At 34.5% G+C, this 23,658-nt stretch overlaps 1 protein-coding gene across 1 annotated transcript; it reads left to right on the top strand.

Moving 5' to 3' along the window:
• The first annotated feature begins 396 nt into the window (after window positions 1–396).
• Window positions 397–21,778, top strand: LOC131848747 (cytochrome b5-like). Its single transcript, XM_059198682.1, has 4 exons — window positions 397–787; window positions 11,444–11,532; window positions 14,675–14,782; window positions 21,631–21,778. The coding sequence occupies exons 1-4, from the start codon at window positions 671–673 to the stop codon at window positions 21,704–21,706; spliced, it is 390 nt and encodes a 129-aa protein (XP_059054665.1). The 5' UTR covers window positions 397–670; the 3' UTR covers window positions 21,707–21,778.
• Window positions 21,779–23,658: the final 1,880 nt, after the last annotated feature.

Here is a 23,658-nt window from a genome sequence, read left to right as displayed (position 1 = left end):
TATTAATACCTATTGGGTGTAAGGGATTATTAGTTATGGGACTATTGCCCAATAACTCTGAATTTATCCTTTCAGGTTGACCTCCACACGGTTCCCTCAGGAAACAATAGCGGTTACATCCAAATGAGTTCACTATGATGAGCTGACTGACCTCATTCTCAGTTTAATATCCTCTGCTAGTCCCTGATAGTATATAATGTTAGCACAGGCATGAGCACTGTCCATTTATCAATCATTAAAAAAATACTATTTATTATTAAATAATAATTTAGGTATAGGAATTGCTTCAATTCTTATTGCAGGAGGTAACACTGTTATGTCATGTCGACTGTTACTGTCAATGTCAAAACGAAATGTCACAATACACCAACACGGCACGGCCGAACATTGGTTGCATTGAATTGGAATTTGCCATTTTCCCGATATCGAATGGTACAATGTACAGTGAGTCGTGTTGACGTACTTTCGTATTATATCTAATACAAAATTATTCTTAAATAATTTTCTTCTCACACAACAACTACATAAAATATTGCAGAAATAATATCTAAAATTTAAAAGTGAATTTTAGTTGTTCTGTCCGAACACGCAGACAATTTTGTGATCGTACGCACTTAAGGTGTAGTCAGTGATCCATAAAAGCGCAGTTTAATTAAAGTTAAAAAAAATAATGGCCGAACAAGTTAAACTGTTCACACGCAAGGAGTTGGAGTCCAGGAAGAGCCGCAAGGATGCGGTACTCATCATACACAACGGTGTCTACGATGTTAGCAAATTCCTGGAAGAGGTAAGACAGCCCTGCCGGTCCCACCCGTCACTAGATATCAGCAACTTCAGACGACTATTTCTTTTAAATTTAGAATCACAATTGAATTCCTGTTTATAAAGAAGAATGTTTTTAAAAAACTTCAGATCTTGTTTATGTAATGTAAGTTATGAATTAAAAATATTGTGTAGCTTAGTTGTTACATCGATTTCAAGGCTAGTTGGTTGAAGTCTGGCTGATAAAAAATTCTTTAAAAAAAAGTTGAAAAAGAAAAATTAGTTATATCACTTTACTTAAGTTAGTTGTAATTTTAAAATTCTTCAGTGGTAAATATTGAGCAAAAAATTTTAAAGTTCTGAATTGTATGTAGAAGTGTAGTAAGTATTCAAACTGAATGATAAATATGAATTTTAAAGGGATAGAAATAATATTTAAGCACTTGAATAGTTAACAAGTTGATGTAATCAATATTTTTAATTCACTTCAAAATCAAATTTTACTATCAGGATCTTGCATATAACTAGACTTACTTTGGACATTATTGAATATAAATGAAATTATATCAAAGATATTTTAAAGAATATAAACTTACTTAAAACTCTATAATAAATTGTGGTTATTAAAAAAATTACAAAGAAAACAAAAAAAATTACACACATTACCATACAGAGTCAATGTTGACCACAACTCAATATTATAATAATAATCTCAGAACAATTCACATAGCGCCATCTAGACCCAAGTTAAGCTAGCTAAAGTTGTGTTATGTGTACTAGATAACTGATACAAATTCATAGATATTTTTTTTTTCGTGAATACATATTATACGTAGAAAACACCCAGACCGATACAAACAATCATACTCATGACTACAAATGTTTGTGCCGTGCGAGGAATGGAACTCACAACCATCGGACGTAAAGCGGTGTGCTTGACCGTTATACCACAGAGGCTGTAACATAATGTTGGAAACATAGTTTCCAGCGCTGTTTTTCAGTTAGAACTACATTCCGAACTAAAAACCAGCATATATTTATTCCAATTTCTTAAAGAAAGTCATTGAAATGTTAGTTTCATGACAAATGTTGTATTTACCACATCTCTACCATTTCTGAGATAAGAATGGTTGTATTTATGTTATTTTTTATAATTCATATAAATGTTTATTTCAAATAGTTGAACAGAAAGCTATTATATATATATAAACTAGCTGTTCCCGTGACTTTAATTTTATTTTTCTAAAATAAAAGTAGCCTATGTTACTCCTTATTACATCAGCTATCTGCCAAAAAGAGTCCCGTCAAAATTGGTCCAGCCATTTCACAGATTAGCTGGAACAAACAGATCGACAGACAGGCAGACAAAAATTGTAAATGTTATTTTGGTATATGTACCGTATTTATATTCATATGCATGTAGTAATAAATGGTTATTTCAATATTACAAACAGACACTTCAATTTTATATGTATAGATATGTAGTTCATAAAAATATTAGCTCTTATTTCTAAGCTAATTACATTAAAAATTAATATAAACAGGCACAGTCATTAGCTTCCAGTTCCTGTATTATTAGTGTCATATTGATAAATTATATTATATCTTGATGTACGATCAGTAAATGATACATGTTGTAATGTTCGTATCCGTATGTATGAGGTGTAATAAAACCAAGCTTATCCGTCAAGCGTATATTCCGGACTGACTCCATCTAACATATCGCCTTAAAAGTACCCGCCACCTAATTATATCTTATACACCCTATATTACACATGTTACAGTTATTATTATTTTATATAAAAACTAGAAGTAGTAATAGACCTACAGGAATAAGGATATTTTGGATTTCAATTTGAAAAACAATATAAGTGCGTTAACAGCAGTAATGTGTTGCCATTTTGCGAGATATTAAAATAATATAGCGACCATTACAGTAATTGCATCCCCACCAAGAAATAATGGGATAAGGGCGGATGACTCGCTATTTATAATAGAAATAGAAATAATCTTTATTCAAATAAACTCATTACAAGCACTTTTGATTCTACCACTCATTCGGAATGCAGATTCATCACAAGAAGAATGAGCAAGAAACTTGTGTGTTGCTCTTTTTAATAGATGTTTTTTTATATAAATAATTACAGTGTAACAAGTAAGAGGCATGCGATAATCAACATAGAAATCGCTACGCACTCATTATTAGTGTAATTAGATAATATTGTCAGTGCTATGTATTTAAATTTTTTCTACAAAAACATTATTATCGTTTACGAATTCTTCAATTTTATAGTATGCTTTTTTGCAAAGGAAGTGTTTTATTTGACGTTTAAATCTTTTTTCTGGCAGATTTATAACAGACTCTGGTATTTTATTGTAAAACCTTACGCAATTGCCATAAAACGAATTACTAACTTTAGCCAAACGACATAGGTAAAATCAGTTTGTTATTGTTACGTAAGCTTTTATTAGTGCAATCACTAACTCTTTTGAAAGTGTCTATATTCTTCCTGGCATACATGATATTTTCATAAATATATTGAGAAGCAACGGTGAGGATATTTGATTTCTTAAAGCACTCTCGTAAAGACTCCCTGGAACCCATGCTATAAATGGAGCGAATGGCCCTCTTTTGTAAAATAAATATTGTATTTATATCAGCTGCTTTGCCCCATAACAAAATACCATACGACATAATGCTATGGAAATAGCTAAAGTACACAAGTTTAGCCGTTGCCACGTCTGTTAATTGTTTAATTCTTCTTACCGCATAAGCGGCAGAACTAAGTCGACTCGCCAATTTAGTAATATGAGCACCCCATTGCAACTTGGAATCTAATGTGATACCTAGAAATACAGTATCGTCCACAAAATTAATAAGTTTATTGTCCGGCTCCGGTCCGAATCTACCGGCCTTACATTGGGGAGAGTAAATTTGATACATTTAGTTTTATTTGCATTTAGTAACATATTATTAGCCGTAAACCATTTTAAAACATAAGAGAGAGCACCGTTTACTTCGTCCAAATCATCGATATGTCGATTGACTTTGAATACTATTGAAGTATCATCAGCAAAAAGAACTATGTCACCTATCTTTTCTACCATATAAGGAAGATCATTTATGTAAACTAAAAATAAGAAAGGACCTAAAATAGAGCCCTGAGGAACACCCATTTTAATACTAGTTCCCTCAGACTTTACACCATTTATTTCAACAACTTGCATTCTATTATTTAGATAGGATTTCATCATGCTTTGTGCTTCATATCTAATACCGTAATGTTCAAGTTTGAGCAAAAGTGTTTCATGTTCAACGCAATCAAATGCTTTTGAAAGATCACATAATACATCGACTGCATCCTGAGACCTCTCCCAAGAATCAAATATATATTTAATGAGAGCTACACCGGCATTAGTAGTTATTAATACTAGATAATTAATACTAGATGAAAACCCGGCTTCGCTCGGGTGAAATGTGGGTAGATATTTCTGTAGTCATCGGTTCTCATGGAATATTAAAAGTAAGCAAGGCATAGATTTGTGAAGCTTCGTTCATTGTGTTTAATAAATATAGTAAATAAAAAGTGCAAAAGTTTTTATACAAATAATTTTTATTTTTTTGTAAAACTTTAAGTTGGGCTAAAAGAAACTTGTATCCAGAGCCGTAAAACAAATTAATAAAAAGAATTGCCAAATTTGTCTCGCGATCGGCCAATTTCAGGTTTAAAGAAAAAACACACACACACTCTTTTATCATAAAAAAAGTGTCAAAAACAATACTTCCGCGAAACGTCAACGCCCGAAGAAATGCGCACTTATATGTCATTAGATGTTAACGAAATTAATTAACGCACTTATATGTCATTAGATGTTAACGAAATACTCCATAATCCGAATTTTGCGGATATATGTTGTCGACTCGAAATCAATATTTTTTTATGTTTTGTTATTCACATAAGGTTTCGTTCGAGTCTCGATATAGACGAGTCGAATATAGACTAGCTGTCCCGGCAAACATTGCCATATAAATTAATAACGCTATAAAAAAATAGGGGTTGATGATAGAAGGGTGAAAATTTAAGATTGTATGTATTTTTGTATGTTGTATCATAAAAAAATAGAAACTAAAAATTTTAAAACAACACACGAATTTCTTGCTCGTTCTTCTTGTGATGAGACAGCTTTCCAAATGAGCGGTAGATTAAAAAAAACATTGTTATGACTATTCAAAAGTGCTTAAATTAAGTTTATTTGAATAAATGATTTTCTATTCTATGGAATCGGGTTAATAATCTGTGACGCACGGCACGCAGTAGGGGTGGGGGAGGGGAGGCGATGACACGACGGAATTTCTCATTTCATTCTTCAAACGAGAGCAGCTATAGACAAAGATCGCATACCGCTAGCCGACTGCATTCCGACATTACACCCCTATATTATTAAACGCCCTCAATGAACACCCTTCCTTGCATCTAATATCTTTATTTATAAACTAGAGGGTGCGTGTGTGCGCGGGCCTCAAGAGGCCCGCGAGGCGTTGTCGCTGATTTTTTTTGTGAAGACGGTTTTCTTTTCGAATAGACTTGGTTGGCAAGTAGAGTTGTCTGTTTTGATACGAAATCATTCATGTGACTTCAAATTGTAACAGTGTGGCAAAACTTTATGTTGTAATGTTCACAATACAAAACCTAACCTAACCTACCTTTCTGTATACTATATTAGTCTAGGGTCAAGTTTTTAATGTAGAGATTAACCTACCTTTTTGTTTACTATATTATTCTGAGGGCATAATTTCTACTGTAAGAGTCGCAATAGAAATCCTAACCAAACGTAACTTTCAGTATACCATTTCGACCTGTGGCTTTAATTTTTATTGCAATAGGCACAATACAAAACCTCACATTACCTACCTTTCTGTATACTATATTAATTTGGGTTCACAGTTTATAATGTAGAAATCATAATACAAAACCTAACCTAACCTACCTTTCTATATACCATTTCGACTTTTTATTTTTTTTTATTTTGGCTTAGCTACCCGGGTGACAAAAACATTTCGTCCATACATTGTCAACTCCTTCTAATAGTTTACTATGAAAACCGATGTATCAAACTTACATCGGTTTTCATAGTAAAGTTTTCCAAATAATTTTGATAAAAGCCTTAGGGTTATTATTTATCGTAGGTAAAGGACCTATGATAAATAATAACCACTCAACACTCTTTTAATTAAAATATCATAAATATTAAAATCGGAGAAAGTTTTTAGCGCTGGCAATACTAAGATTCAATGCCATCCCATAAAAGCGGACTCGCTGCATGGTTACAATGTACCAAAATAAAAAAATCTTCCAAATTTTGTTCAAAGCCAACCTCGGCGACCATCTTGGATTTTTCCATTTTGATACTTCTGACGTATATATTACATGACGACAGATATATTTCGTCCATATAATGTACAGAGACACGGTCCTTTTAAAATATTCGGTCGGTTCCTTAGTAAATATTACTTTCTACGAAAATCTATGCATGGTGTTGCCCCCTAATTTTACAAAAAATTGCATAAAACTATTAAGATGAGATTTATTATAGATACCCGTCACTTTTATGTTTAAATGTCGAAAAAAAATTCCCACATTTAAGGTTTGCAAAATTACCCAAAAATCGGGGAAAATTTGTAGCCTATATAATACTTCACGTCTTTGCTCCATAGAAGTAACTTGCTGTAAGAAATAAAATACTACCCCAAAAATGAGTTTTAAAACGTCCCTAAACTTGTCATCGGGAATAAAGTACCCTAACTCGGCCGCCATCTTGAATGATTCCATTTTAAATAGTTGTTTTAACATATACACCTTGGTGAGAAACATTTCGTCCATACATTGTACAGAGCCAAGGTAACTCCTTCTAGTAGTTCCTAAGTACTGTTTACAATGGAAATCTATATATGGTGTTGCCAGCTCATTTTAACAAAAAACACCTAAGACCCCTTGGGGATTATTTTTGACAGATCGTCATCATTGTTTGGTCTAAAATGATGAAACAAAAAATTCCACGTTTTTTTTTACTTCTCTCCGATATTACCCTAAAATCGGGGAAAATTTTTAGACCAGATAGTGCTTCGTACCCAGAGTTTCCACTGTTCCATAAAAGTCAACTCGCTGCAGTGACGATGGGTACCTGAAAATTGAATTTAAAAAAGTACCCTAACTCGGCCGCCATCTTGGATTTTTACTTCTTAATACTTTTGACGTATTCACCCTAATAACAGAAACATTTCGTCCATACATTATGTAGAGTCTCGGTGACTTCTTCTTGTACTATTCCCTAAGAAAACTGATCTAAGATGTTGCCAAATAATTGTGACAAAAACCAATAAGGGGATGATTTTTGACAGATATCCATCATTATTTTGTTTGAAATATCGAAAAAAAAATCCCACATTTTGGACTTGTCTTCTAAATTACCCAAAATCGGGGAAAATTTTCATACCATTTTTCCTTTTTCGTCCATATATTGTACAGAGACACGATCCTTCTAGTGGGTCCTTAGTAAATATTACTTTTTACGAAAATCGATGCATGGTGTTGCCACCTAATTTTACAAAAAATCGCATATAACTATTAAAATGATATTTATTATAGATCTCCGTTGCTCTTATATATAGTTTGTCGAAAAAAAAATCCCACATTTTGGGTTTGCAAAATTACCCAAAAAACGGGGAACATTTGTAACCTAGGTAATATTTCGAACCGAAATCTACCACGGCTCAATAAAGGTCGACTCGCTGCAGGGAAGCCAGGTAAATTTATCATCAGAGAAAAAATACTCAAACTCGGCCGCCACCTTGGATTTTTCCTTTTTTAAATACTTTTAACTTATCCACTTTGGTGACAGAAACATTTTGTCCATACATTGTACAGATGTAAGGTGACTCCTTCTAGTACTTCCTTAGTACTGTTTACTATGAAAATTAGTTAATACTTCGCACCGAGAGTTTCCATTCCTCAATAGAAGTCAGTTCGCTGCAGGGTTGATAGGTGCCACAAAACTGAATTTACTAAAAAGACCTTAAAATTGTCATAATAAATAAAGTATCCTAATTCGGCCGCCATCTTGGATTTTTCCTTTTTAAATACTTTTAACACATACATTTTGGTGACAGAAACACTTCATATATACATTGTACAGAGCCCAGGTTACACCTCTAGTTCCTTAGTACGGTTTACTATGAAAATCGATGTATGGTGCTGCCAGATGATTTTGACAAAAACCACCTAGGATCCTTTGGGGGATGATTTTGAACCAATGCTCATCACTGTTTTGTTCAAATTAACGAAAAAAAAAATTCCCACGTTTTTTTACTTTTCTCCGAAATTACCCCAAAATCGGGGAAAATTTTTAGACCAGGTAAAATTTTCCACCGAGAGTTTCCATTGCTCTATAGAAGTCAACTCGCGTCAGGGATTAATTGTACCCCAAAATTGAATTTTAAAAAGTCCCTAAAATTGTCAACATAAATTAAGTACCCTAACTCGGCCGCCATCTTAGATTTTTACTTTTTAATACTTTTGACATATTCACCCTAGTGACAGAAACATTTCGTTCATACATTGTATAGAGCCTCAGCGACTCCTTCTAGTTCTATTCTCTAAGAAAACTGATGTAAGGTGTTGCCAGATAATTCTGACAAAAAACACCTAAACTCAATAGGGGGATTGTTTTTGACAGATTTTCATCATTCTTTTGTTTGAAATGTCCAAAAAAAATTTTCCCACTTTTTAGGACCTATCTCAAAAATTACCCTAAAATCGGGGAAAATTTTTATACCAGGTAATACTTTGTGTTGAGACACATCATCTCTCCATAGTAGTCGACTGGCTGTGGGGTTGCCAAGTGTCCTAAAACTACATTTAAAAATATCCCAATTTTTCTCCGAAAAGCAAAACTCCCCTATCTCTGCCGCCATCTTGGATTTCTAAAATTTCATAATTTTCCCTAGAGGCCGAGTCCTTCGGCTATCCGACGCCGTACAGTGCGTTGAGCTAGCATACTCGTAGGTACCCTATCAATTTCAGTTTTTGAAGCTAGACCTCAATTTCAAAATTTGTCCGATGATGTATGGGTGTTGCCAGCAAATTCTGAAGAAATCCACCTAAAACCCTTCAGGGGACGATTTGTAGTAGACCAAAACGAGTTCTTCATTTAAAATGTCAAAAAAAAAATTTCCCACTTTATGGGACTTTTTTCCAAAATTAACCCAAAATCGGGGAAAAATTTTAGACCTGGCAAATCTTCTTACTCAGACTTACCCATGTCAGTAGGTGGCGTTTAGCTGCAGGGTTGCCATGTGCAGCAAAAACTCGATTGAAAATATCCCAAATTTTTTCCAAAAACTAAATCTCCCATAGCTTGGTCGCCATCTTGGATTTTTGAAATTTCATAATTTTCCCTAGAGGCCGGGTCTTTCAGCCTCCCAATGCCCTATAATAGGGATCGGTAGCTCCCCCGCAAGTACCCTAGGAATTTCAGTTTTTGGAGAGACACCCCAATTTCTATTTTGGTCAAACCATGTATGGGTGTTGCCAGCAAATTCCAACAAAACCCACCTAAAACCCTTTAGGGGATGTTTCTCGATAGGCCTTGATGCCTCTTTTGTCAAAAATGCCGAAAAAATTTTTTCCCACTTTTTGGGACATTTCTCCCAAATTACCCTAAATTCGGAAATTCTTTTTATCGCTGGCAATACTTCTTACCGAGACCCATCATCGCCCCATAGAAGCCGACTCGCTGCGGGGTTGCCCTGTACCTAAAAAATGATTTTGAAAATAATCCGGATTTTTAGGACCAAATTCACACGCCCCCAACTCGTCGGCCATCTTGGATTTTCGAAATTTCATAATTTTCCCTAGAGGTCGGGTCCTTCGAGTTTCCTATGCCCTACAACCGGTGTCGCCAGCACCCCCGCAACTACCCTGGGAATTTCGGTTTTTGAAACCCTAGAAAATTTTCAACCAGTTTTTGGCAATTTTTTCGCCGCCATCTTGGATTTTAATTTTTTGTTTTTACGCCATATTCTGGGTCCCGCCGAGACGTGCCAAATCACTCTTTGAACGGAATCGATCCGAGCGAAACTGTAAAAGTTAGCCGCCATCTTTGTCCGCCATCTTGGATTTTCCCAAATTTCGGAATTTTCTCGTGGTCACCCTAGCCAAAGGAACATTTCCCCCATACATCGTCTCGACCCCCGGACGCTCCTTCTGGGAGAACAACTATGTCAATCAGTGAGTGAGTCACCGTAATGCAGCTTTATATATTATAGAAATTACGTGTCAGATTCTTTGTCCGCGATGGACTCCTAAACTACTGAACTAATTGCAAATTTGATTTGGTCCAACTTGAAAGATAGGATAGCTTACATCTCAATTTATAGTTGCAATATTATTTTATTCAAAAACCTTAGCCACAGCTACCCGTGGCCGGGTCTAGTAGTTATAAGAAAAGTTATAAATTGGCCTTGGTGGTCTAGCGGTTCAGGACACAGCTATACTTCAGTTGGTAGCAGGTTCGATTCCTCGTACGGTGGAAATGTAAAGTTCTGTATTCATGACTATAATTGTTTGTATCTTTTTGCTTGTTTTCTATGTATTTTATTTATTTATATAAATTTAATGCACAAAATACCAAGGTAAAAGTACATATGGCGTACTTAACGCCTTACGGCATTTTCTACCAGTCAACCACAGGTTGTGCAGAGAAACTGTAGGCGGTGCAAATGTAATCAATATGAAAAATAATACCTATGTCATAAATAATATATATTTACTAATAGTAACATGTACAAACATGCATATACAAATACATACAATATATATAAAGCTATAGATATATATGAATATCCTATATATAAAATTCTCGAGTCACAGTTTTCGTTCCCATACTCCTCCGAAACGGCTTGACCGATTCTCATTTTTGTGAGCGTATTGAGTAGGTCTGAGAATCGGTCAACATCTATTTTTCATCCCCCTAAATGTTAGGGGTAGTCCACCCCAAATTTTTTTTTTTATTTTAAGGCAAAACAACGTTTGCCGGGACAGCTAGTATATATATATATAATAAGTACTTACCTAAATCAAATATACCATATAATTATTTATGTATGAAAAATAAAAAAACATAATCTCAATATTTCTATCAGTTGTCTAGTACCCTTAACACAAGCTCTGTTTAACTTGAGACTAGATAGCGCTGTGTGTATTGTTTTGAGATATTTTTATTTTTATTAATTGTTTTGGTTTTTTGTCATACTTTCACGGTTTAGTCAACTATCATGAAATTGAAGCATGAGCATGAATAAAGTATGTAAAAATAATATGTTTCTGATTGATTATTTAAATGTTATCCTGCCTGCTTCAAGCCGGCGAGCAGGTTCAATTTCCTGATATAGCAAATGTTATGATGACTCTGTTATATGACTATGACTCTGTTATAGTACCACTCATGATCTTTGTTTAAATATGAGAAATGATGACCTACAATTCTATTGTAATCGTTACCAAAGGGAGAAGCGACACTATTTCTAATCAGAATAATGTATCAAATAAAAAGGGAAAGTAAATAAATCGGACTAACTAAAATGTCTTTAAAAATAACGATTGTATTTATTATTTAACAACAGCACCCTGGTGGCGAGGAGGTGCTACTAGAGAAGGCGGGGCAGGACGCTACCGAGCCCTTCGAAGATGTCAGCCACAGTTCAGACGCCAGGTAACTATTTGAAAATGAATGAAATGGTCTTTGCGAGACCTCTGGGCCGTCGAGTACGGGCGTCGAGTCTACGCTCTTTACCCGGGTTTACTGCTGGGGTGAAACACCACAGCGTCATTGGTTTTCACCCCATTACTTAATTGACCGAAGCGGGCTGTCGTCAGGCAGCTTACTGAGGGCAATCAATTTAAAAGTTGAGATTAATAATCTAGCTCGCCGAGGCTGTCCTGGCTGTCGCCCTGTCCCGAATGACTTGGTGACGCTGGACAAACACAGCATGTCAGCCACAGTTGAGACGCCAGATAACTGTTTGAGAGTAATCTTGTTATTGCTCTGGACAGACGCTGCATCTCAGCCTCAGTTCAGACTCCAGTTAACTATTTGAGAGTAACCCCAACCCTACATTTAATAGAATTACGTGTTATTTTGCGTAAGTCCATTTCACAGTTTAATGTATTTATATTATTTTGTTTAATTCCGCTACAATTAGCATGTGTGAGACCACAAATATTCGGTGTGGAAACTTGACTACCGTTACGACCTTCTCTAATAGCGATTAAATTCCGACAGTTATTGAGTCTACACCCATATTGCAACACATGTTTCGCCTCTGAACGAGGCATGATCATCATCAAGCGTTGAATAAAGTTAGGATATACCTTGGAAGCCTAGTGTTGACTCTTCGGCGACTAAACCGCGTATTGATCTCCGAAGTCCATTAGGAAGTCACCCAACCCTGTTATACTGCGCCGATTTGCAATGCAAGTTCTCTATCTGAATAACACAAGAATGACGTCAATGAATAATGAATTGATCTATTCCGGTCAAAGTAACTGTAGAAACTTTATTCAAATTAAAGCACTTTTGAATAGTCATATATTTTTTATTCTACCACTCATTCAGAACGCAGACTCGTCACAAGAAGAATGAGCAATAAACTTGCGTGTTGCTCTTTTAAAGATATTTTGTTTAGAATGACATTTATAAGAAATTTGTTTAAATACTATCTACTGAAAACTAGGAAACTTGACATAAGTAAATAAATAGTTAATTGAGTAACATAATAAAAAATTGTCTATTAAACATTTAACACTTCAGTCTTAATAATGAAATATACAATTCTAGAATGTTCGGCAGCAACAGCGATCTTATTTTAGCGATGTGTATTTTTAGTAATTTTATTTCTTTTCTGCATACAACTAAAACTATTTTGCCAATACTATGTACAAGTCTTGCGTGGGCTGGGGCAATTTTTTTTATTTAATTTAAGACCTTTATTCTGATGGATAAATGAATTTTGTTTTTGTTAATTTCCATTTCCACACCTCTTTCCAATACTTTCCTTGTCCATGTAAGTTATTTTTCGTATTACTCTAATGCTGTCGACCGCAGCTGATCTTTACAGCTTCACCGGACGATACGGGATGATGGAGATGGCACTCCAAATCAAAGGAAGGACTTATGGAGTGCTCGGAAGCCAACTCCCGCCTGAAAGATACGACATTAGTCTGAGTGCTATGGGTTTAAACCTCGGCTCTAAATTCTCTCTTAAACTCTCTCTCTCGGCGTAAATTCTCGCAGTGTCTGAAGGCCAACTCCCGCCTGAAAGATACGACATTAGTCTGAGTGCTATGGCTTCAAAACTCGGCTCTAAATTCTCTCTTAAACTCTCTCTCTCGGCGTAAATTCTCGCAGTGCCGGAAGGCCAACTCCCGCCTGAAAGATACGATTTTAGTCTGAGTGCTAGGGATTCGAAGCTCGGCTCAGGCCGTCGTAAATTCGATGCAACTACTGGCCTTATATCATCGCCCCATCTCATTTTCTGTCGCCCCCGTTCCTTTTTTCACCTCTTACTCTTAAAGAAATATTATATGAATAATATTTTATATAGAGTCCGCAGAAATTATATAATCATTAAGTAGGAAAGGAGTTAATTATTGTCTGCATACCTACATATAATTAGTTAACTTTGCTCGATAACATAGATAATGTATCAAAGTTGATAACACGAAATCAATGAAACAGTTTGTGTTCGCCCCTTCCAGTACAGATAGCAACCGTGATGATGACGTGGCATTATGTGGAACTTTAAACAAACATAATACATTTGGTGCCAAAAAACAAACTGATCTTTATCGTACAGAATACAGGCAGTTTATTGAAACTATATTTGTGGGCACTTCATCAAAAATGATATGTTTTTTCCAGAGATTTTAATTTAATAACTAAATTACTCAATAGATTTTTAAGATTATAAGACTTTTGAGATTATAAGTTTTTTTTTATGGATAATAATGGAATGGTGCTCCCGCCTACGATAACGGTTTACGCTGGCGGGGCATCAGCGGAGGATGATAAGATGAGCATGAGGTCAGGTAACTTAGCCCATCGTGATAAATTCACCATAAATTTATCACGATGGTTACCAGGGGGAACCGCGTGGAGGTCAACGTGACATGGTACATTGCTAGCAATAAGATCATCAATCCACATTACTAACAATCCCCTTTCCCCTCTTATAAGACCAAGTTGAATCTTTATAATCATAAGTTTATCGTGTTTTATTATTATTTAGAATATTTCTCAAATATTTTTTTTTTCAAACGAAGATAAAGAACGTGTTTATGAGGTACAAACGTACTCGTAAATAACAATACAACTGAATTCGCTTCATTTCGTTATTAACATAATTAAATAGTCACTCCTGTTTCATTCAACACGAAACGATGCAAAAGTGATCAACACAATCAGTACAGTCAGCCCAATCTACAGGCTATCATTCAATATTCCGGATATTGTGAAGATACTCCACTTTCTATACTGTATCTAGAATACAGATTTTGTCTATGGGCATATATGTAGTTAATCTGCACATGGTCGTTAATACATCTTGTGAATTTGCCACCATGAATCCCAGGTAATTTCATCCGCATCCTATTTTTCCACAATACTTCGTCTATCTCTGTCCATTTATTTATAACTCTCCACTGGGACCCAGAGGTCCCATTCAGGAATGACTGAATGACAATGAATATGTTACACTCGCTAGAGCTAGCTGTTCTGGCGGGTGTAACTATATTCATTCATTGAGAATTCTTAAGGTTTCTCATTTCTCATTTAATTGAATATCATCTTCCATCAGGTCTATGATGAACAAGTACAAGATCGGCGAGTTGGTGGAGGCGGACCGGGACCAGACGAAGCCCGCGTACTCTCCCGACTGGAACGATCAGGCGCAGGAGCAGGGCAAGTGCGTTCTCGGCTAGTACCGTCACCACACCACACCACACCATCACACCATCATGAACATTTCAAATATTAGTTTTAAATTTCGCTAGCTTATAGTTGGACTACAGTATTTCTCTCATGCTGCTTAATTATATCAGTTTCGTGCTCACGTGTATGCAGTTGGTTTATATGATTCCTTCAATTTCTGAACGTATTTATAATTTATTTCTACCCCATATTAGGGGTTTTCTTTTTAATGGATGACAATGGAATAGTGCACCCGTCTGCGCTAACGGTTTACGCTGGCGGGCACCAGTTAAGGATGACAGGATGAACATAAGGTCAAGTTACAGTAACAGTTCCTAACAAGATCCTTCAATTCTTGACCCTGACGGGTCTAGGTAGCGAACTCTGAAAAGGTCGAGCACAATAGATCTATGTAGGTCGCAGTGCTACAGGTCCAAGCACCTGACAATAGTCCAAACAACCCAATGAAAAAATACAGTAACAGTTAGTCCATCGTGACAAATTCACCAGGAATTTATCATGATGGTTTTCAGGAAACAGCGTGGAGGTCCTTCTGATGTGGTACATAGTTTTTTTTTATGGATGATAATGGAATGGTGGCCGCCTGCGCTAACGGTTTACGCTGGCGGGGCACCAGTGCAGGATGATAAGATGAACATGAGGTCAGGTCAGTTAGCCCAACGTGACAAATTCACCAAGAATTTATCACGATGGTTTCCAGGGGAACCGCGTGGAGGTTAACCTGACATGGTGCATTGCTAGTAATGGGGTCATTAGTCACATTGCTAGCATTCCCCTAACCTTCATATTACTACCGGTCAAGGGTACATAGGTCAAAAGTATGTCCCACAAAGGAAACGGCAGATATCACTTTAAATAAAAAAAACACCAAGTGCGATGGTCGCCGCACTTGTTGTTTTTAAGTTTCGTGTCCCTATTTGGTATCGTCTTGAGGTAATTTTTTTTTATTTTCATTATCTATGGCCCTAGTACTTATAACTATTTTAAATTCGAAATCGATAGCATCAGTAGTTCCTACAACAAACATGCTACCCTGTATTGGCCGAGTGCCAAGATATGCTGACAAGTTGATAACAGCTATTGTAGTCGTTACTTTATCTCAATTATGTAGAAATCTAGTATCAGAAGCTAGTGCATGTTTAGGAGATCTGACCTCATTAGTTAACTCGACAATAACACCAAATATTCTCTTCGCATTATCAACGGTCACCGCAATATTTGTTAGTAGCCTGCCTTGCCGGGGTCTCGTATAAAAAATCGTTTGAGGGCCCTTTGAGGGTAGGGAGGGAGGGAGGGCCCTTTGAGGGTTCCCTTTGAGTGTAGGGAGATAGGGAGGGCCCTTGAGTAAAAAAATTGCATAAAATTAAAATTAATATTTATTCATCATAATTATCTACTGTCACTTTTTTCAAAACGTTTACAAACAATTCAAATTAAATAACCACTCTCCTTGCCTTTATTTCGGTAAACTGATTTATTAAATCATTTATAACTAATAAAAAATTACTTGTTTTGACTTTTGTTATTTATTTTACAAATGACAAAAGTCAAAACAAGTCATTTTTAATATATATATATATATAAACCTCCCTCTAGAATCAGTCTATCAAATTCAAATTCAAAATATCTTTATTCATGTAGGTCTATTACAGACTCTTATGATATGTCAAATCTACCGTCAGTTCGGAATGATATCGAGATGAGAAGAACTGACAAGAAACTCAGCTCGTATTTTTTTTCAAATAATAGTGGAACATGTTTATGATAAATACAGTTATTAAAATTCAAATTTGGGAGAATAGAGTGACCACCAGCATATGCTATCTATTAAAAAACCGCTTCAAAATCCGTTGCGTAGTTTTAAAGATTTGCATACATAGGGACAGACAGCGACAGCGACTTTATTTTATACTATGTAATGATGATATATCTTCTTAATCATTCTTTTAATTATTAATAGTTTCTTAAGGACTGTATATATTTTATATTATAATTTTAGTTTTAAGAGAAATTTACGGTCGCTGATGGTAAAAGACATATATTTCAAATTGACAATAAAAATCGAACCAAACATAAAATATTTAAATATATATATAAAAAAATATAATTATCATATAAAAAGGTGCGTTATGCACACATTCCAATGACATTATCCAAAATTAAAGGTATTATTTTTTGCTCAATTATTGACCTCGAGATTGCTCAGTGTTTTTTTAACATCTGCATCGAAACAGGGGCACGTACTGACATAGTTAGCGGCGAGGCACATGGATCTGTGTACTACTTATCGTGTATTGTTCAAGTAATTAATTCGCATATTTTATTGCTTAGTAGTCGCTGCTCGTTTGTGATGATTACTTTATTGGCAGCACCTGTACGCGCTAAGTTTGTTAAGGTCACACTATATAGGATGTACCTACACATCGCTCACTTATTGTTCTTAAAGTTGAACAAGTTGCTTGTTGAATTAACTAATTGAATTCAACATTGTCTATGACTAGCTGTTACCTGTGACTTTGTCCACGTGGGATTTACTTGTTTTATTTTTTAATAAATGTAGCCCAATTTATTGATTGTAATGTTAGCTAACTGCGACAAATAAAAGTCCCGTAGAAATCGGTCAGTTTCAGAGATTAGCAAGAACAGACAAAGATACTTGAAATATATTTTTTTGTAAGTATCGTATATATTTTATATGCATCTGGTGCTAGCTGCTTTTTTAAATTACAAACGGACAGTTTACTTACATTTAAATTTAATAATTACATTTATTTGTATAGATTTATTAAAAACCAACTGTACCCGCGATTCGTCCGCGTGGGATTGAACATTATTTTTCTAAAATAAAAGTAGCCTACATTCTCCTTATTACATCAGCTACCTGCCAAAAAAAGTCCCGTTAAAATCGGTCCAGCCATTTCAGATTAGCCGGGTCAAACAGACAGACAGACAAACAAAAATTGTAAAAAATGTTATTAAAAAAATGTTAACGGTACATACACCAAGTATGTACCGTTTTTATATATATATAATAAAAACGATTATTTCTGTTTTTATTAACCGACAAAAAAAAAAGGACGTTGTCAGTTCGGCGGTATTTTTTTAATGTTTGTTATTTCATACCTCTGTCATTTATATAGCTCAATGAGATCAGTCCACTCTTGATTTGTTGGCCCGGGCCAGACCCACCGGAAAGTGAAATAAAATAAAAAATAAGATAATTTATATAGCGGTTTGAAGGATTTTTTTTTATTTGAAAGTGTATACTTTGTTCTTAGATTCTATGGAAATAAACCTGAGCAAGTCGCATTTTATGGGTATTATAATAATTAAACACTCTTTGAATTTGTTACTCGGCCGACCATTGATACAAGAAGGAAGATGTCAAGACAGAACCGTACTTTATTCATTTTTACCATAGATAACAGCATTCCATAGACAACAATATTCCACAGATATATATATTTAGGAAACTTATCACTATAATTTAACAGATTGGTCCCATTTTTTTTTGAGCCGGTTTTTTGTTATGTATACAGTTTTGTAGATATATAAGTAAATTTAATTAATTTTTTATTAGATTTTTATAACGTAATAGTAAATATTTAGAGTTAGAACCGCTTGCCACGCTAAATAAGACCCTCTGCACAATGCATGACTATTTTGATGCACTGACCTACAATATTTGTGTTCTGATAAATAACTTATGCACGTAATATGCATAGTGATAATACACAATTCAAATTTCAATAATCCTTACTAATATTAGAAATACGTAGGTCTGTAACTCTGTCTGTCTGTCTGTTGCGTTTTCACGCCAGTTCTGGCGATTTAAATGAAATTTGTTATACAGACAGTCTACACCCTGATAAAAGACATAGTTGTATTAATGCGAAAAAGGGTTGTAAGGAGTTGAAAGGGGCGATGCAATATTATATGAAAGTATGGTCATTTTTAAAGCTAGAACCTTGAAACCTATTTTTTAGTCTGTTGATAAATATAAATAAGTTTGACATACAAAGTTTGTAAATTTTTATCCTTAAAGGTAATTAACCTTAAATAAAATAAGAGATGGAAGTTTGTATGGACATTCATAATTTTTTAAGATAAAAAGATATCTTGCATGTCTTTTTTTTTGTAAAATAATTAGTGTAAATAATTAAAAATGCTATCTCAGGACAGTATTTCACGCGGACGAAGTCGCAGGCACATCTAGTATAATTATATATAACGTTATATACTATACGGTGCTCATATACCTTGGTCTCAAGTACATATAAGTACATTGTTAGATCTCTAGCTTGTTTTATTGCACAGAGTATTTTTTATTATATAAATATACTATGTTAGTGTTAAGTTGACAGGTGCTTGTTGTAAACATTATATATTTTGTTGTAAACGTTGCTCAATAAACCGCATATTGCTGCAAGTAACGAGTAGTCATTTCATAACCTCTGTACATATTTAAACCCGTTTTTTTTTAATACACAGACCCATGTGCTTTTTTTTTTGTTTATAATCTGTTTTCATAGTATCTGTAGGCATACTAACCAAAGTAGTGCTCAAGGTTAGTCAGTTTTTTTTTTATCTCATTTGATATCTCTATGTTTGACAGCTTTTTACGATTTGGAAATAGTGTTGTGGTAGAATCGGAAATTAATAATATCAATTTATATTTGTTACACTAAATATTTGTGTGTTAATTATACATTAACACAAAATAATAAAGTTGTAAATCAGGACGCAAGGAAGCATCCTTCAGGCATACGCTGTCCTTTTGCATTTTGAATTAAGTATCCTTCAAATGTATTATCTTTCATGTGATTTCATTGGGAGCAATAAATGAAATGAAAGTATACGTTATATAAAGACATAGTTTTATTAATGCGAAAAAAGGGTTGCAAGGGGTTGAAACGTGAGACGAAAGGTTGTATAGAAGTATCGTCGTTTTAAAGCTAGAAGCTTCAAAGTTATTTTTTAGGCTGTTGATTAAATATAAATAAATATGACATACAAAGTTTGTAAATTTTTATCCTTAATTATTAAGTATTAATAAATATAGTGATATTGCATCCAATTAGATTTTTTTTACATATATTTCTCTAAAACAAAGACTGGAATATAAATGACCTTTCGTTTAGTGTTATATCTTATAAAACATACTAAATACATAAAACATACACCTATTTAAAATATATTTTTTATTTTTATTTATTAAAACTTTAATGCACAAATACAAAAAATAATAAAGGTGCAAATGGCAGACTTAACACCATAAGGCATTTTCTCCCAGTCGACCATGAGGTAAACAGATATTAGTGGGCGGTGCATTATTAAGAAAATAACATGAAAATAAATACAAGTAAGTAGGAATAAATAAAGTAAATATATATATCCAACTACATACATACTTATATATAATGCATAATATATAAAAACATAAATATATAAATTTATACACAAATACAGACATACTAAAAAATATATAGATGTTTTAAAGAAAAAAAAATAGATAAATATATAAAATAGATAAAAATAGACAATAGGTTTGTAGTTTAATACCATAAAAATAATTGAAACCTTTTCATCCATTTCTTCAAAGAGGATTCTTACCATGTATTTGTTCTATGAAGATACTGAGCACTAATTCGGTTAGGTCTAATGTTTTATAGGATCTTATTTCAACATCCACACTCCATCCACACATTACATACATTTTTTGCTCATTTTTGATGAAAATTCCATATCATAATGTAACAATTTAATGTAATGATTTGCTGTAAATATGCACAAGCTATCATTACAGTAAACAATGTTATATCTACTATACTTAAAATACGACTCATTGTACGTACAGATATAGCAACATAATTTTGTATATGTAATCACTCAGTACGAGGCAATTAAATCAAGATTCACGGTCCTTCACCATGCATTTAACGAGAAACTTTTTACCATGAAAACCACACTGGGAATCATCTTCCAGCCATAGTATAATAGTATATTGAAACCATCAAGGAAAGAGCTTATTCCTTCTTAAAAGGCCGGCAATGTATTTGCAATTCGTTTGGTATTGCGGGTGCTCATGGCCAGCGTAAACACTTACCATCAGGTGAGCCGCAAGCTCACTTGTCTCCTATGCTATATAAAAAAGATTTATGTATAAGCAGAGAGGTATATTTATTAACAATTTTTTTTTAATTATTATAATGGCTAACAAGATGGTCATCTGATGGACGCCTAGATATGAACAGTACTACGGACATCACGTCATCATGTTATACCATCCAATCGTTGCCATTTTGGAATATTACTTATGTATATTTGTATATATATCTACTTTTTCTAGATAAAAATTAGTCGAATTAGTCGATGTCTCGTGATAGAATCTATCGTTATATCAAATTTCATTAAAATTAATTTAGTAATGGAAAGGTAACAAGCAGATAGAGAATATCGTTATCATCTACTACTAATTTTTTTTTTATATACCACTATGGTGGTAAGCAAGCATACGGCATATCTGATAGTAAATGGATTACCGTAGCCTATGGACGCCTGAAACACCAGGGGTGTCACTTGCGCGTTGCCGACCCTTAATATTCAATATTCTCAGATATTATCCTCTGAGAATATTGAATATTATTATGTTTAAAACTTATACATTAGGTACAATAATATTCAATATTCTCACAGGTCAGCCTATGAGAATATTGAATATTATTGTCCAGAACCAATACATTACATATATGTAGGCAGTAGGTACTATGTAATGGCGAGCCGTGCCATTCAGATGCAATATATATAGTGTATTTGGCGCAGCGCGTGGAGCACGTGGCTGACACCGCTGCTGCTGGGGATCGCCGCCACCCTCGTGTACCGGTACCTGTTCGCGTAGTGCCGTCGCCTCATCACCAGTCGCTGTTGCAGTCATCACCGCCACCAGCACCTCGTCTCCGCTCAGCTGCAGTTTACATGATTAAGTGAAAATGTCATATTGCTATAATGTACTTCAAATAGCTGCTGGTAATGCTTAATATCAGTATCGGTACATTCAGGGTACTTGAGAACTGATTAGATCTTTTTAATGCATAATGCGGAAGTTGTCTTGAGTCATTATCGTTAATGCATAATGAATTCGCTGGCGATTATGACGAATTCGTCAGGCATTAACTGTTAAGGTTTCCACCGGGGAAAGTGAGGAAGATCTGATTGCTGGCAATGGGATTTCTAATCCCAATTACTGGTGATCCCCACCACCAGACTACATTTGGATCAGTTGTCAAGGGCCTATAGTACGAGCTCTGTTTAGTATGGAACTAGATGGCGCTGTGGGATATGTTTGGGATTAGGTGACATTTATTTAAAACTTATATCTGTGATCTACACTTTTACTAGTAACTTACAAATGTGTTTTATCTCTCTCTTTTAAAGGCAAAGCACAGTTCCAAAGACAAAGGCCAGATAATTTAGTAAATATGTTAAGTGTAATAACATTTCATTTTTCTATAAATAAGGTGGGTAGTGTACCTGTATAGAAAGCGGCGATAGGCGATAAATATGTTGTATGTTGAATCGATGGCTTCATTAGAACAGCTTTAGTATAATGTAATTATTTGGTATCTACACATTGTCTATGGTTGTAGACGAAGTGTTTATGAGCGCGCTGAATTATAAAATGCATCAATTTCAAATCTACAATTTTCAAATAATGAACTTTATTTTTTTAAGCTAAAAGACTATTTTTAAATATCTTTATGCATTTTATTGTTGAGCGTTGCGTGGTTTTGCTGATGTTAGAAAATGATGGTAGTGCCTTGGTGGCGTTACGTCCACTCATCGATGATGCATTTATAAGTGTGGCGTTTCGTCCCACTGTGTGTAATCCGTAATTGTGTGGACTTTCAACTCGTTGCGTTGGATGTTAGTCTCAACAATTTGCCATATAATCGCTATATCTATAAGATATCTGAGGAACATATTATGTTGGGCATGCGTAATGTGACCATTTATTCTTCGACTCAAAACAGGACACAATTAACAGACAGCCAATAAAAAAAACTCTTTTTTAAAATTATCTATTCAAAAAAAGTTATCAATTAAGAAATATATCCGATAAATATAATTAAACATTTTGTTTATTCATAGATAGTTTATATTTATCCGATAAAAATAAAATGTTTTGTTATCGGAGGAACAAATTTGACTTTTTAAGAAGTATTTAAGTAAGAATGACACTCTTGGCACATTTTTTTTATACTCACCTTAATTACCAACAACTAACAACCGGCTCGTCTACCCAAAATTTCGCACCGTTACCGAAAACGGGACAATTTTGCGTCCCAGAGTCCGTTTCGGGGACACCGGGACTCGTAATTATAAAAAGGGACTGTCCCGTTCATTACGGGACGTCTGGTCACATTAGGCATGCGTTAATTTTTTTTTCGGCTTCTACGAATATAATGTTCCTAATATATATTTAAGTATATAAATATTATATATGTATATATATACTTGCGGGTTCGATTCCTCGCACGTCATAAACATTTGTATTCATGAGTATGCTTGTTTGTATCGGTCTGGGTGTTTTCTATGTAATATGTATGTATTTACAAAAAAAAAATCCCTGTAATTATTTCAGTTCTCTTGTCAGTCATAACACAAGTTCTGCTTAGCTTGGGACTAGATGGCGTTGTGTGAATTGTCTTGAGATGTTATGTATTTATTTATGAGATATTTACCTAAAATTAACATAATAAAACGTGTTTAAAGAATTACCTTTAAAGTATTTCCCAATTATTTGTATACGCCAAAAGTTTGTTCTTATTTTATGCAGTTTATTATTAAGTG

Source organism: Achroia grisella, unplaced genomic scaffold (genome assembly GCF_030625045.1).
Source record: "Achroia grisella isolate CSIRO2021 unplaced genomic scaffold, CSIRO_AGI_Agris_v1 utg5850, whole genome shotgun sequence".
NCBI classification, from domain to species: Eukaryota; Metazoa; Arthropoda; class Insecta; order Lepidoptera; family Pyralidae; genus Achroia; species Achroia grisella.
This window is presented reverse-complemented; position numbering and strand designations above follow the sequence as displayed.